The sequence below is a fragment of the Clupea harengus genome, chromosome 7 (genome assembly GCF_900700415.2).
Source record: "Clupea harengus chromosome 7, Ch_v2.0.2, whole genome shotgun sequence".
NCBI classification, from domain to species: domain Eukaryota; kingdom Metazoa; phylum Chordata; class Actinopteri; order Clupeiformes; family Clupeidae; genus Clupea; species Clupea harengus.
In genome coordinates, this window is record NC_045158.1 from 29,314,307 (window position 1) to 29,329,563 (window position 15,257).

General features: G+C 41.1%; 2 protein-coding genes and 1 long non-coding RNA gene across 3 annotated transcripts in view; 1 reads left to right on the forward strand and 2 right to left on the reverse strand.

Moving 5' to 3' along the window:
• Positions 1–216: 216 nt before the first annotated feature.
• LOC116221175 lies at positions 217–1,867 on the reverse strand. Its single transcript, XR_004164056.2, has 3 exons — positions 906–1,867; positions 772–825; positions 217–677 (listed from the first exon to the last, which is right to left on the reverse strand). It is a non-coding gene; the product is annotated as an uncharacterized LOC116221175 (long non-coding RNA).
• Positions 1,868–9,598: 7,731 nt separating this feature from the next.
• Positions 9,599–13,013, reverse strand: prxl2c (peroxiredoxin like 2C). The gene is given in 7 exon segments (XM_031571099.2): positions 9,599–9,801; positions 10,176–10,310; positions 11,740–11,845; positions 12,048–12,101; positions 12,473–12,519; positions 12,522–12,540; positions 12,837–13,013. Coding segments are annotated over 7 exon segments (666 nt in total). The 3' UTR covers positions 9,599–9,673.
• A 97-nt stretch (positions 13,014–13,110) lies between these two features.
• Positions 13,111–15,257, forward strand: part of fbxl17 (F-box and leucine-rich repeat protein 17) — a 201,677-nt gene continuing 199,530 nt past the window's right edge. The window contains exons 1-2 of the mRNA XM_031569914.1: positions 13,111–13,202; positions 15,092–15,257. The exon at positions 15,092–15,257 is cut by the window's right edge and continues 619 nt beyond it. Of these exons, the coding sequence (XP_031425774.1) occupies positions 15,112–15,257 (146 nt within the window). The 5' untranslated portion in view covers positions 13,111–13,202; positions 15,092–15,111. The remainder of the gene's footprint in view (positions 13,203–15,091) is intronic.

Consider the following 15,257-nt stretch of genomic DNA (forward strand, 5'->3'; position numbering starts at 1 on the left):
GATACTTTTAAATAACAAATGTGTATAACAGACATATGTGACAGACATACAAACTTCACAGGGACATACATAGAACATGGTATACATATAACATACATTTAAAGGGGAAAATGGAGAGAGAACCAAACTTACCTGTCCCCTTACAAAAAACAGTAAATACAACCTGTGACGCACGTCTAACCCCAGGTGTGCGCTGACAGATAGCACGCCGCACTTGGGAACCGTAAAGGACTTCCTACAAGCGCAACGCACGCACTGCTCGCTGACCACACCTGTAAGACAGTAAAAACAAGGCACATCTTTCTAACCCCAGGTGTGCGCTAACCACACCTGTAAGACAAAGTCTAACCCATGTGACCGGTGACAGAAGCAAGGCATGTCTAACTCCAAGTGACTGGCATTGACTAGGGAACGCCAGCAGCAGGGCACAACTTTACCTTATCTAACCGAACCTGTAAAGCTACAGTACAACGCATTTAACCCCAGGTGTCCGCTGACCAAACCTGTAAAGCTTTATTTTAACGCAGACCAACGAGACGGGGCAGTAGCACCACGCCATCTGGCTTAATGCCATTGATACAGCTTAAAGTTCTTTCCGTAACACAACTATGTGCTGTCCAGTCACGACACCACAACGTGTATGCGTCTGTGGTAAGGGCGTGGAACACGGCTTTGTCCTGTGAAAACAAAAAAAAACCAGAGTAAACTTCTACAAAACAATAACAGATACTGGTAAGTTGTCAGACTAGAGAGAAAATAGAAACTACTTACAGTGGAACGTTGTTTGTGATCTGCCGCAATCACTGCAACGCACGTATTCACAATCTACAAGAAAGAAAAAGAAATTTGATGACAACATGATAGGAAAAAAGTAAAATAAAAATGTATTTCTAAGTTTTACTTACATCATCGGTCAGCCAGTTGAACTCTGGGCCTGCCAGACTGTCTAAGTCGCGAAACGTGGCACGACAACTTCCAATGTGTGATCAACATCTGCACCTTTTAGGAAAAAGGAACATAAAACACATTCAACACTCTACATTGAACTTGACAGTACATATGTGGAGATGTATAAATGAAGAAATACCTACATTCAGCACCTACAGCTTCCATCGAGATGTCGCACAATACACTCAATTCCTGGACATCAGAAGCGATGCCGACATCTTTGGGCGTGTCATATCAGTGATAATCTTTTTGACACCACCCTGTGCCAAAACAGTTTGTGTCACCATAAGTCCTACCCCTGGACCGTTCTTGCCTCTCAGAGGCCTAGCCATGACCCACTTGGAGAACAAATCAGTAAAACTTATGATATGGATGTAACCCTTGGATGTCGTTTTGAGCGGCCCAATTAAATCAACTCCCATGACCTGCCCGGGACCCTGGACCTTAATAGGGTGTAGCGTAGGTGCTACAGTCTTAATTCTGTCATGCCTCTGACATGGCTCACAGGAACCAACCCAATCCTCTACATCCTTTTTCAAAGTCAGCCAATAAAAATGCTGCACTGCCTTCTGTGCAGTCTTCTGTACACCAGGGTGCTCTCCAGTGGCTGCACTGTCATGGCACTCATACAGTACCCTGTCCCTCTCCTCAGGGGTACGTACAACCAGACGTCTCTTACCTGAATTAACATAGTACAACATACCCATATCTAACACATACTGCTTTGCTGCTCTACCGACAGAAGACATCTGTATCCTACTACTTCCTAGTTGGTGGGAACCATTTGCAAGGTAATAAAATATAGCGTCCAGACGTGCAAAACTCTCCATCTCTCAAGGATGTCTAAATATAACACAATATGTCACTTACACTTCACAAACACACAAAACACAACGTAGCACACTGTCACAAACGAGAAGAGGGAGAGAGAACATGACAGCATTAGTTTGATGAACACATAGAAAGTCTGTAAATGTACATGTACATAAAAACATGAGATTTAAATCCCTGATCGCTGCATTTAACGTGCTAAATGTCATCCATAAAGTTTTGGCGCGCAGCGCAACCTAGTGCTTTATTTTCCCTCAGTCACTGCCCACAACTGTTTGACAGCAGGCTATGCTACAATGTACAATGTCATTAACACATCGTGAAAAAGAGCAAAAACATCGAAACTATTGCAATAGCACCGGGAGATTTCAATCCCTGATCGCTGCATTTAACGTGACTGATTCGTGCCAAATGCGCACTGACCAGAAGCGTTTGACAGCAGGCTATGCTACTGTGGGCTAACATTACTTGTAAGAAAAATGTCACGAAATTAAAAGTGAAGGTCCTCTATTTAATAGCATGGTAACTAAGCATATAGCACTACTAAAGGGAAGGCTCGCTGTTGGCGACTTGTAACATTACCTGAGGTTATTTGTAATGCAAGTAAATCAACTTACCTTAGCTGGATGGGGATGTGTAATCTGCTGATGAAGTTTAGGTAACTTCAACAGAGGCTTTTGTCTTCAAAAAGGATCTTTTGTCTTCAGGTCTTGAAGTTTTCAAGTCTTCCAAACTTAGTCAGCTTGCATAAATTACTGTCATTTAAGCTAACCAATGTGTATGTATGTGTGTATGTATGTGTGTTTGTAAGAGTGTTAGCTTGAGCTAACCAAACACAGTACAGTAGCTATCTAGTTAGCTATCGTAGCCATGTCAGCCTATGTAAGATACTGTAATTTAAGCTAACCAATTAAATAACTTTCACACAAAAAACCCATCGATTATGTGTGTTTGTGATGTGTAACATAAATCCTTTATCAATCACTCTCAGTTTATGTTATTTAACGCTACAGATTACACCTAACACACGTGTAATTCAGTTGCTATTAATGTTGAACAGCAACGTTAAACGTGACACCACATTAAATGTCAGGCAAACGACGTTGCAGCTCAGCGGGAAAAGTAGAGGTCCTGGTATTAGCCAATCAAATAAATGGTGTTTTCCGTTCCTGCCTGGTAACTCATCTTAACCAATCAACATTCTAGAATTACATCCGTATGCGGATCGTTTTTGAGTCAACCCATCGTCTACTTACAGGCACCACACTTGGATGTTCCGAGTTCTCGAATTGTAAAATGGCAATGTTTCTGGCCACTTTCGCTACAATCATGTGAATAGCTGAAAGCAATATGAGGCTTGGCAGTCGCATTCGTAAAGCGCCAGCGTGGCAGCAGACTTTGAAATGTTTCAATACTAGGGACGTATAGGCCACCACATTATACAGCCATGACAAATACACTCATGGCACCTTTTTCAAACCGGACCATTTGTCACGAAGTTCTCAGTCACACTTGCGGCTGTGGAGGGCATAGCATAGACATACATAGGGCATAGGGTCTAGTGGTGCGTTCGAGACAACTCGGATATGTCCGAGGTCCAAGTTTCGGGGGAAGAAGCCATGAAACGGCAACTGAAGTCGGAGCTCAAACTCAGAGAAAATCAATCAACCCCGACTTCAGTACAGCGCGTCGTTTGGCCAATTTGACATGATTATCAATACGCCCAACGGAGAGCGTGGTTAAATCAGCGATTAAAAACCTTTTTAACTGCATGATATGTATGAAGAGACAGTGTCAACATCAACAGGGACACAGTTGTACACAGCCTAATTGTTGGTGCCCAACTAATAAAATGTATTGATGAGTCATGGCCGTAAACGAGTGATCAGTGTGTTTACATGGCTCGAACGCCCTTAAAGTCTGAACTGGGAAATCTCAAGTCGGAGAAAAACAACTCCCGAGTTGTCACGAACAAACTATAGGCTACAACAACCGTAAACTTTCAGATGTCCTTGACTGAAAGACGAAACTTGACGACTGCACCACAATTTAGGCAGACGTTGAAAATACATTTATGTTAATTTAATCGACCAAGAAATCATTTAAAATGGGTTTTTGATCTAGAGATTACTCTTTGGAGTTGACTCAGTTCAAGTTCTCAATTTTGTTACCTCCATGTTTGTTTGTTTCTCACACACACACACACACACACTCACACAGAACACTCCAACATGTTTAAACATCCTTCAGCTGTGCAAGCAAAGTGCCTCTATTCGTTTTATAGGCCACAAAACCAGTGAGGAAGCCCAAGTGCTGAACTGACAAGCGATTGGCTCATAACATAAGACATGGGAACACCAGCTTACTAGAGAGGAGGAAGAGAGACTCAGAACATAAAATGGAGGAATGGATCAGCATTGCACACCTCAGGCATAACGAGGTTCCACCCATGGTGCATATTAACAAAATAAAATATGAACTTTTCTTTGTATGTGCTGATTTTTTGACAATTGTTGTTTTAAAGTTGATCTATCTTTCTTTTTTAGGTCTTCTGCAGGTGGTGCTGAGGGTACCTTAACAGAACCAACATTCTAGTTTACATAAACTATATTAAATTCATTTTGTCAAAATGTTTCCTGGGCGAAACAATTTAGAGTGTGTATTTGAAATGATGTACAGTGCCCTCCACAATTATTGGCACCCCTAGTGAATATGAGCAAAACAGGCTATAAAAAAATATGTCTTTGCTGTTTATCCTATTGGTCTTTCACTCAAAATATTCACCAAAATCTTACCTTTTCATTGAAGTAAAACTATTGAAAGAAAAAAAAAACTGTTGACATTAAATAAATATTTTTCCCCAAAACATGTGTGCCACAATTATTGGCACCCCTAGAAAACCCCTAGGTAAGATTTTTGTGAATATTTTGAGTGAAAGACCAAGAGGATAAACAGCAAAGACATATCTTTTTATAGCCTGTTTTGCTCATATTCACTAGGGGTGCCAATAATTGTGGAGGGCACTGTACCTCTGGCACCAAAAAGCCCCCGCCTGGAGCCTTTAACGGCTGCTTATGTGGCCGTAACAGACACCCTCAAGCAGCCGATCAATTTCAAATTCCTCCTCTCCCTAGGAACACATAGAAATAGCTGCCAACATGAGTCTGCTGTCCCAAACCTCTGCCATAAGTGAGAAATGATGTAACATTTAGTGACGTGAACTGGAAGATAAGTTGGCATTGTGGCATGGCAAAACCATATTTAGATAGCCTACAGGAGCCTAAGTCCAGCCTATACCGGCATAGGATCATAGAGTAGTGTATCTACAGTTTCTTTACAGATATTGAGGTAAACAGATGCAGGTGTATCTCTGTAGGGATCCTTTTCATGCTTACACACTCTCATGATGTATGAGCCTGTCAGCGGCAAAAACACGCGGTTTACTTGACGTCTCAGCTTGCCTAATAGGATTCCATTGTAGAGCTGTTTTGTGGTTGCAGGTTTTAATAATAATAATAATAATAATAATAATTTATTTTATTTGTAATGCACTCTTCATTCAAAAGAATCTCAGAGTGCCAACATATTTAAAAACTAACTATAATAATACAATACAATAAAAATGAATTAACATAAGCATAATAGAAAACTTAACATTTTAGCATAGTAACAGGGCGGATTTTGATCATTAATTGTCCCTAGTACAAATTTGGACCCAAAAAGATCTAAAAAATAAGGTCCAGTGTACTGCTCTGTCTATATGTTTATGCTTCCCAGCGTTAATACAGATTAAGCAGCGAGCCAAACTCCTTTTTCAAGAGCCAGGAAAATGAGCCTTCTTGCTCCTTTATTGACCACATTGAATGGAGTAAAACTAGGAATAAAAACAAAGTGGAAAAAGTGCTGAATTATAAAATACAACATAACATTATAATTAGCTATAATTAACATTAACATTAATTAGCTAACATGCTAACGTAAACAACAGTACAGTTGCAGCGATTTATTTCACTATTTAATCATATTATATACTATTTATCATCAAAGTTATCACAACTCATTGTAATTAAATAACATACATATTACGATCATGTAAAACTTACAGTCATTGCTTTCTATGAGATTCAAAGTTAAAAACACGTTAAAGTTGAGTTTGCTGTGACAGTTGAGTGTTGCCATGTGAACGGTGCCCGTGTGCTCCAAACTTCCATTGCCTCCCGATCTCGTGGGCGTCAAAATAAAAGTCCTATTCAAAATAAAAGTCCTATACAAACAATTCAACTTCAATCACCAAAACACATAAAACATATTATGGGCAGAACATCCAGGTTGAAAGTTTTCCTGGTATTATTTAATAAGCATTTGCCTGTACATTGATATCCTGTCAATGATATATAATCTAATGTATCATTCACACTTGAAATAGTTCTATAGTAGGCTATTCACACATGAAATAGTTCTACAGTGCCCTCCACAATTATTGGCACCCCTAGTGAATATGAGCAAAACAGGCTAGAAAAAAAAAAAACTGTTGACATGAAATAAATATTTTTCCCCAAAACATGTGGCTATTGACACATGAAATAGTTCTATAATTCTATAGTAGGCTATTCACACATGAAATAGTTCCATGATTCTATAGTAGGCTATTCACACATGAAATAGTTATATGATTCTATAGTAGGCTATTCTGATGTAATGAGAGCAGAGACTATGGTGTGTGTTTATGGTGTGTGTATGTTGTGTGTTTATGGTGTGTGTTTATGGTGTGTGTATGTTGTGTGTTTATGGTGTGTGTATGTTGTGTGTTTATGGTGTGTATGTTGTGTGTTTATGGTGTGTCTATGTTGTGTGTTTATGGCGTGTCTATGTTGTGTGTTTATGGTGTGTGTATGTTGTGTGTTTATGGTGTGTCTATGTTGTGTGTTTATGGTGTGTCTATGTTGTGTGTTTATGGTGTGTGTATGTTGTGTGTTTATGGTGTGTATGTTGTGTGTTTATGGTGTGTCTATGTTGTGTGTTTATGGTGTGTATGTTGTGTGTTTATGGTGTGTCTATGTTGTGTGTTTATGGTGTGTCTATGTTGTGTGTTTATGGTGTGTGTATGTTGTGTGTTTATGGTGTGTCTATGTTGTGTGTTTATGGTGTGTGTATGTTGTGTGTTTATGGTGTGTGTATGTTGTGTGTTTATGGTGTGTCTATGTTGTGTGTTTATGGTGTGTCTATGTTGTGTGTTTATGGTGTGTCTATGTTGTGTGTTTATGGTGTGTCTATGTTGTGTGTTTATGGTGTGTGTATGTTGTGTGTTTATGGTGTGTGTATGTTGTGTGTTTATGGTGTGTGTATGTTGTGTGTTTATGTTGTGTGTTTATGGTGTGTCTATGTTGTGTGTTTATGGTGTGTCTATGTTGTGTGTTTATGGTGTGTCTATGTTGTGTGTTTATGGTGTGTCTATGTTGTGTGTTTATGGTGTGTGTATGTTGTGTGTCTATGTTGTGTGTTTATGGTGTGTCTATGGTGTGTGTTTATGGTGTGTCTATGGTGTGTGTTTATGGTGTGTCTATGTTGTGTGTTTATGGTGTGTGTATGTTGTGTGTTTATGGTGTGTGTATGTTGTGTGTTTATGGTGTGTCTATGTTGTGTGTTTATGGTGTGTGTATGTTGTGTGTTTATGGTGTGTGTATGTTGTGTGTTTATGGTGTGTGTATGTTGTGTGTTTATGGTGTGTGTATGTTGTGTGTTTATGGTGTGTGTATGTTGTGTGTTTATGGTGTGTGTTTATGGTGTGTATGTTGTGTGTTTATGGTGTGTGTATGTTGTGTGTTTATGGTGTGTGTATGTTGTGTGTTTATGGTGTGTCTATGTTGTGTGTTTATGGTGTGTCTATGTTGTGTGTTTATGGTGTGTCTATGTTGTGTGTTTATGGTGTGTGTATGTTGTGTGTTTATGGTGTGTGTATGTTGTGTGTTTATGGTGTGTGTCTATGTTGTGTGTTTATGGTGTGTCTATGTTGTGTGTTTATGGTGTGTGTATGTTGTGTGTTTATGGTGTGTGTATGTTGTGTGTTTTGGGCTGCTGGCTGTTTGCCCAGATACATATTCCAGTTAAAGATCACCCTGAACACAGAGAATGACCAACTCCAGACCTGCTACAGCAGCTTGGACAGAAACAGCGAGTGTTTGTGGGTTATGAGGCCTTCATAATCTCTTTTTATGATGTAGATAAATGGAACTATATCTGCTCTTTCAGAGAAACCATCTTTAATGATACGGCCCATCAGCTGCTTCAGTCCTGGGCTGAATAAGCGTGGCAAGGTCTCAGTCCTGGGCTGAATAAGCGTGGCAAGGTCTCAGTCCTGGGCTGAATAAGCGTGGCAAGGTCTCAGTCCGGGGCTGAATAAGCGTGGCAAGAACTCATTGTTTCTGCTGCCACAACTCCTGGGCACTGTGGTGATTATTCCTAATATTTGCAAACTGTGAGAAATGTCTTTCTTTCTTTTTCTGCATTTCATAATGTTGGAGTATTTGCTGTCTTTCAGGCTATTTGCATAAAGGCACCGAATTCCTGTGTCTTTTTGTGTTAATCAGTGCAGTGTTCTCTCTATAGAAACACTACATATGGAAACATGGGAATTAGGTGCTGCATGTAATTGATTGTGTACATTGACAAAACTCAATGATAATAACTGCACTGATATGCAGTGTTTTTTAACTATGTTTTTAACTATGTTTTTTAGCTATGTTTTTAAACCATGTTCTTAACTATGTTTTTAAAACTTTGTTTTTTTAACTATGTTTGTAACTATGTTGCTTTTTAACGATGTTCTTAATTATGCTTTTAACTATGTTTTTTTTAACTATGTTTTTACTGTAGCACTCTGAGATTCAGACGAATATAGAGTGCGCTATAAATGAAATGAATTATTATTATTTATTATTATTATTATTATTATTATGCAGTGTTTATGCATAGTCATTCACCTCCCTCACCCGTTGACTGAGTCTAGAAGAACATTATTATTTTATTTATTTTGGGGTATGTGTCTGTTGTCCTCTTGAGAAGACTAATAGGTTGGGGTGTTCTTAAAATGTGGTGTTAGTGTGTCATAGTTCCTGAGAAAGTCCCCTTCTCCACACCTGGGTTCTGGGTTCAAAGTGATTGCAGTGGAGAGAGTGCTCTTCATGACCAGCAGAGGGAGCCCAAGAGACTGATGAGTCGGTGTCAAAACGCCAATGAGCAGGGCAGGTTGTTGGATGACTTCAGATAATAAACACAGTGTGTCTCCTCCATAATAGGTTTAATATACAAAGTTAGCACACAGATTTATATAATAAAAATGTCAATATTATTTGGAGGGAAAATAAATTGTGGCATTACATTGTTTTTGCACAATCAATAAGGGCAGTGCCTTCCCCTTGTGTTGTAGCTTTGCACATATATGTAAATAAACCACACAAAAAAAAGTGGCTTATGCTTAATTTAGCTTAGTCCACTAATGTCACCCCATCACCACCTACAGCTGGTTAGTTACCCAAGACAAGTATCTGGTCATAAAAAGCTTGTAGCTAGAAAGTTAGCAGAGCACACCTGGACAGACTAACGGTGCAAACCCATGACACCGTTACGAGCGACGCGATATTTTAATCCCATGCATTCCAAGGGAGCCAATCCATTGTGACGTAGACCACCGTTTTGGGCGACGCGACCGATAAAAGTTTGGAAAAAGTTGAATCCTATGCAAATGAGGAGCGATTTTTTTCCCGGCAGCGGCCAATCCGATTGTTTGGTGTCGTCTCTGACAGTTTGAAAATGCTATTTCCACACGCTACAACACGCCCACTCAAAGCGATGGAAGCGTATCGCGTCGCTGTCATGGGTTTGCACCGTAAGGTTATCAAATGTCAATGACCTTGGGATGTTCTCTGAAATCTAACGGCTGCAGTCCTGCCAACTGCAGCAGCCAGTGTATGGGCATATGGTCCAGACGATTGAGATCAAAATGTGCAAGATGGACCTCAGGACCTGGATGGGAGCGAGAAAGGACAGAGGGGAGGAAAACTATAGGGATTATGTTGTTTAATTGTGGATGGTGGTATGACTGAATCAGATAAACAGGAACACATACAGTGGGGCTTGCAAAAGCATTCGACCCCCTGAAAATGACAGAGGATACTAAATAAGCGATTTGTCTACTAATGTACTAATAAATGTATTTAAAAATGTGTCGACAAATAACTTATTTAGCCTTTTGACTTACAGGTTAAGAAACATGTGTAATTTGTAGAACAAAACATGGTGATGACTTTGGGGGTTGAATACTTTTGCAAGCTAAATATATATATACTTTAACAGGAATGTGTTGAAGGAATAGCAGACAAATGCACGTGTGGGGTCACCTGGTCCAACTATCAGGGTTCCTCCTTGCTGGAGTGGGTCTCCTTGGAAATCAAACGCAGGGCTGGTCATGGCACGCCACATACTCTTCAGACTGCCCATCACCATGCCTGACTTAACATGGAGACTGGCTGATGCTGAGAGAGAGAGAGAGAGAGAGAGAGAGAGAGAGAGAGAGAGAGAGAGAGAGAGAGAGAGAGAGAGAGAGAGAGAGAGAGAGAGAGAGAGAGAGAGAGAGAGAGAGAGAGAGAGAGAGAGAGAGAGAAGAGGAGAGAGAGAGAGAGAGAGAGAGAGAGAGAGAGAGAGAGAGAGAGAGAGAGAGAGAGAGAGAGAGAGAGAGAGAGAGAGAGAGAGAGAGAGAGAGAGACTTAACAGGGGCGACAGTGGTACAGGAGGTAGATAAGTCGTTTAGTAATCAGAAGGTTGCTAGTTCGATTCCCTGTCGAAGCGTCCTTCAGCAAGACACTGAACCCCTAATTGCTCCTGATGTGCAGTGTGCCATCAGTGTAAATGTGTATACATTGTAAGTCACACATATGTAAGTCGCTTTGGATAAAAGCGTCTGCTAAATGACTAAATGTAAATGACTGCTGAGAGAGAGAGAGAGAAAGAGATGAGGGCCTGACAACATGGGGACTGGCTGATGCTGAGAGAGAGAGAGAGAGAGAGAGAGAGAGAGAGAGAGAGAGAAGAGCCTGACTTTACATGGGGACTGGCTGATGCTGAGAAAGAGAGAGAGAGAGAGAGAGAGAGAGAGAGAGAGAGGAGAGAGAGAGAGAGAGAAGAGCCTGACTTAACATGGGGACTGGCTGATGCTGAGAGGACACAAGATGAAGGCACAGCCATTAGAGGGAGAGAGAGAGAGAGAGAGAGAGCGAGAGAGAGAGATGAAGAGACACAAGATGAAGGCACAGCCATTAGAGGGAGAGAGAGAGAGAGAGATGAAGAGACACAAGATGAAGGCACAGCCATTAGAGGGAGAGAGAGAGAGAGAGAGAGAGAGAGAGAGAGAGAGAGATGAAGAGACACAAGATGAAGGCACAGCCATTAGAGGGAGAGAGAGAGAGAGATGAAGAGACACAAGATGAAGGCACAGCCATTAGGTAATAGTAATTCCACAGGCAACTAACAGACTGCAAAGGGCAGTAAATGTTTTTTTCAAGCAAGTATGAACAAAGGACAGTTTTGGTATAATTACAGTCATATGTGTTACCTGCGTGAAATACCCATGAGGTGTTAGTGGTTAGTGGTGTTGGTGGTTAGTGGTGTTGGTGGTGTTAGTGGTGTTAGTGGTTAGTGGTGTTGGTGGTTAGTGGTGTTGGTGGTTAGTGGTGTTGGTGGTTAGTGGTGTTTAGTGGTGTTGGTATGATAGAAATGGATAACAGTGGACCCCAGCTAGAGGATTCCCCTTACTGGCAGAGAATAGCTACAAGGTTGGAGAATTTATTTTCTCCAGTGCCACACACGTAGGCCTCGTACTTAGCAGAATACTGCCATCTAGTCTTAACATTTAGTATTGCAGTGAAAGTGTGTAATAAAAACACAGTGGTGCACATATTTGTCTACCTGACTCCATAAATATCTCGCCTCTCCTCATGCCAAGGCGGCTGTAAATATGCCTTTCGGGGTCGACATACACTTCATGTGGACATCCCGTCAGAGAACAGAATGGCTGCAATGGAGATATGGACCATTACAAGTTGGATTGTAACAGATTATACATCATAAGCATATTCAAACTTAATACCACTTAATTTAATATATGCATTAATATATATATAATATTTAATTACACTCTCTAGTTTATAATATGGACAATATGTTCTTGATTATGTAATGAGCAGGCGGTTGGCCTATGGTGGGCTCAGCCTTACCTTTATATGATGCGGAGCCGACTGCCCTATAATTACCACCCTCACTCCAGCAGCCTGCATTCAAGTTTTGGGAATTAATAAGCATGTCGCCTGAATCGAGAAGTTTGGTATACCTGTTAGTTTCAGAATACATTTCAAGATTCTCTTACTAGTCTATAAATCACTCCATAGTCATGCACCTGAATATATAACAGACGTGCTCTCAAGGTACACACACAGTAGATCCCTGAGGTGTTCTGGCGCTGAACTCTTAACAGTTCCAAAAGCCAGGGGACAAAGAGACATGGAGAAGCAGCTTTTAGTTTCTATCGTATCGTATGAACGAGCAGTTCAGGTCTGTGACAAAGACATAGATAAACCACTATCAGACCTTTTATAGTCATCATCCCCATTGATTGAAACTTCACAAAAACGTCCATTCTCACCCGAAGAGCATCCTGTGATATTTTGCTGAGATCCTCGACATATTCTTGCAGGTGTAGCACAGAAAATGCTGTCAAAAGAAAATAGACGACCAAACATTGTGCATTAGACTTACCACAATCGTTTATCAATCTGCAACCGGCTAAATTTACCAACGGAAACCCGCCTCGCTCAGTAGCGTTTGATAGCAAAGTATCGTAAAGTTGCTTGACAAATGAACAGACTACTACCTACGTGTTACATTGGAAAAATACTACAGGATGGATACATCCCACGCGCATGCGACCAACACAAACTGATTTGGACAGGTGTGTGACATATTTCATTAGGCAACAGGTTACGAACAAAGCACATAAAACGCCTTACCCTTACGAAAATAATGATAGATTTTTGCTCTTGATACAAACTCTGGAAAGGAACGGAAACTCCATGCCGGTCGTACAATACACAACTTTCGACGTCTGTGATTTGAAAACCGACTGGAGGACGGTTCGTGGGCTGGTGACGGGAGACTTGAGTCGTTACAGGAGTTGCAGTCGCCATTTCACCCAAATTCCATTAAAAAAAAGTTCCCTGCACAGAGGCGACGCGAGGACTCAGCCCAAGCTATTTATGGAACTTTTTCTCCTCCTGGCAGAACGCTCACACACGCCCTGCTACTTGTTGGCTCACGAATCCACCGCTTTCCGTGCAGGAATATGCCGCACTTGCGGTATTAAAACATGACACATGGTAAAGACTGTCACTTTGTAGGCTGTACAACAGGTGCCCATTTTTTGGACAAGCAACCAACTTAACCTGGAAGCAACATGTAGGCGTACTAGCCTACATGGCATTTGACAATTATTAGTTAACAGAGTGAGGGAGACGAGAAGGAGCAACGCAGAGTGGGAAAACAGAAAAAACAATTCTAGAGCAATTCCATGGCCATGGGTTTAAAAGTGTGTGCAAAAACTGGGTTTGATAACAAGACCATATACCATGGACCAGATTAGATAACCATACATTATCACACCCAGGAACCTGCGTAATCTAGCTATTACATTTTATGTGGGCAAGGAGATATTTTAGTTTGAGATAATAGCCTACAACCGCAACTCGAGCAGACAGACAAAGGGTTCCTCCAATAAGAACCAGGTTGTGCATCCGTTCATAGTTGGAGGCAGTACTTCCTGTTTCGTAGAAATCCCGGAAGTGTTTTCACAAACATTATGTGGATATAACTGTCTTGTGTTTGTCTCAACGGATTTTAATAAGTAGAAACAATTTCAGACCACTTCCCATTGGAAACGCAGATTATGGTATCGCGGGACAGAGGGGGTCTGCACCGCGCAAACTGGTGAGGGGACACAGGAGCTGTGCTTTTATTCCGACCGCTTGGCTGCTGGGGGTCTGCTTTTAGCTTGACTGCTACGATCGGATAAATACAATAGTAATTCTCAGACTGTAGCAATTCACATGAAAGTCGTGAGAAAGTGGACTGTCAAAAGTCTCGAAAGTCTTCTGGTGGACTGGATTAGCGATGCATATGTGAAATGTCTTAACAGAACAAGTTGTCAACCTGTTCTTTAGAGCGTACGCAAATGTTGTCCTTAACGTTAGCTAACCTACCAGTTGTTCCAAGCTAACTTACTGCCAGTTTTTTGACATTACAATATTAGTTTTACTACAAAGTAACGAAAGATAAAATGTACTTGCAGCAGTTGGTGACACCGAGTTACCCAGCCAGTGAACGATATCGTACAGCTGATGCGGGGTGTTCAGTGCCAGGGTGAATGTGGAGAGACCCAAGTATGTGAATGAACGTGTGCCCATTCATTCTCCCTTTACTCTACTTGCTGCCGATAGTCTACCAGTGAACCCAGCAAGCTATTCCCAACAGAAGCGTCTACACACAGTAGCACCCCAGACCACCTCAGGGGGATGTTATCAAACTATACTGGACACCTCAGATATTTTGAACAGCTACTTTCAACTTGCATTTTCGTTAACAGATTTAATGGCGTCCAAATCTTTGAATAGAGTAGTATCATGCAATCCATGCAATTAGAGTAACTCGACCGTGCAGTTTTTAGAAATTGAGCAGCAGCTGCTCCCACTGAGGAGTGCTGTGAGTTTACTGATCGCCTGCTATCTTGTGCTATCGCCACTTTGATCCATTTGTGGTGTTCATTTGCATTTATCATTGATAGAACACTTTGCTGGTGTTGGGTTTTGATGGCTGATATTGAGGAGATTAGTGGGAAGAAGGTTTCGGAGAGTGTGTACAAGTGACAGATGAAGTGACAGATTGCACCACAGTACCTGGTTGATATCTGCGTTTAGTGATATCTGATAACTTCAGATTGTACTTGTATTGGTACTGCTTGGGCGACAGTGGTACAGTAGGTAGAGAAGTCGTTTAGTAATCAGAAGGTTGCTAGTTCGATTCCCTGTCGAAGCGTCCTTGAGCAAGACACTGAACCCCTAATTGCTCCTGATGTGCAGTGTGCCATCAGTGTAAATGTAAAATGTGTATACATTGTAAGTCGCTTTGGATAAAAGCGTCTGCTAAATGACTAAATGTAAATGTAATTGCCTCATTTAATCTCTCTCTCTCTCCCTCATTCTGACTGTTTCAGAGTTTAAGTGAGTCATCTATATGGGCCATCTTCTTTCGAAAAATGGTTACCGCCTGAAAAAGCGAACGCGCAAGCTGCGTAAGAAGAAGAGGAAAAGGAATTGCTTGTTGCAGGGCCCCTGCATGCTCTGCTTCATCGTCCACGGCAACAGTGGTAGCCCTGACGA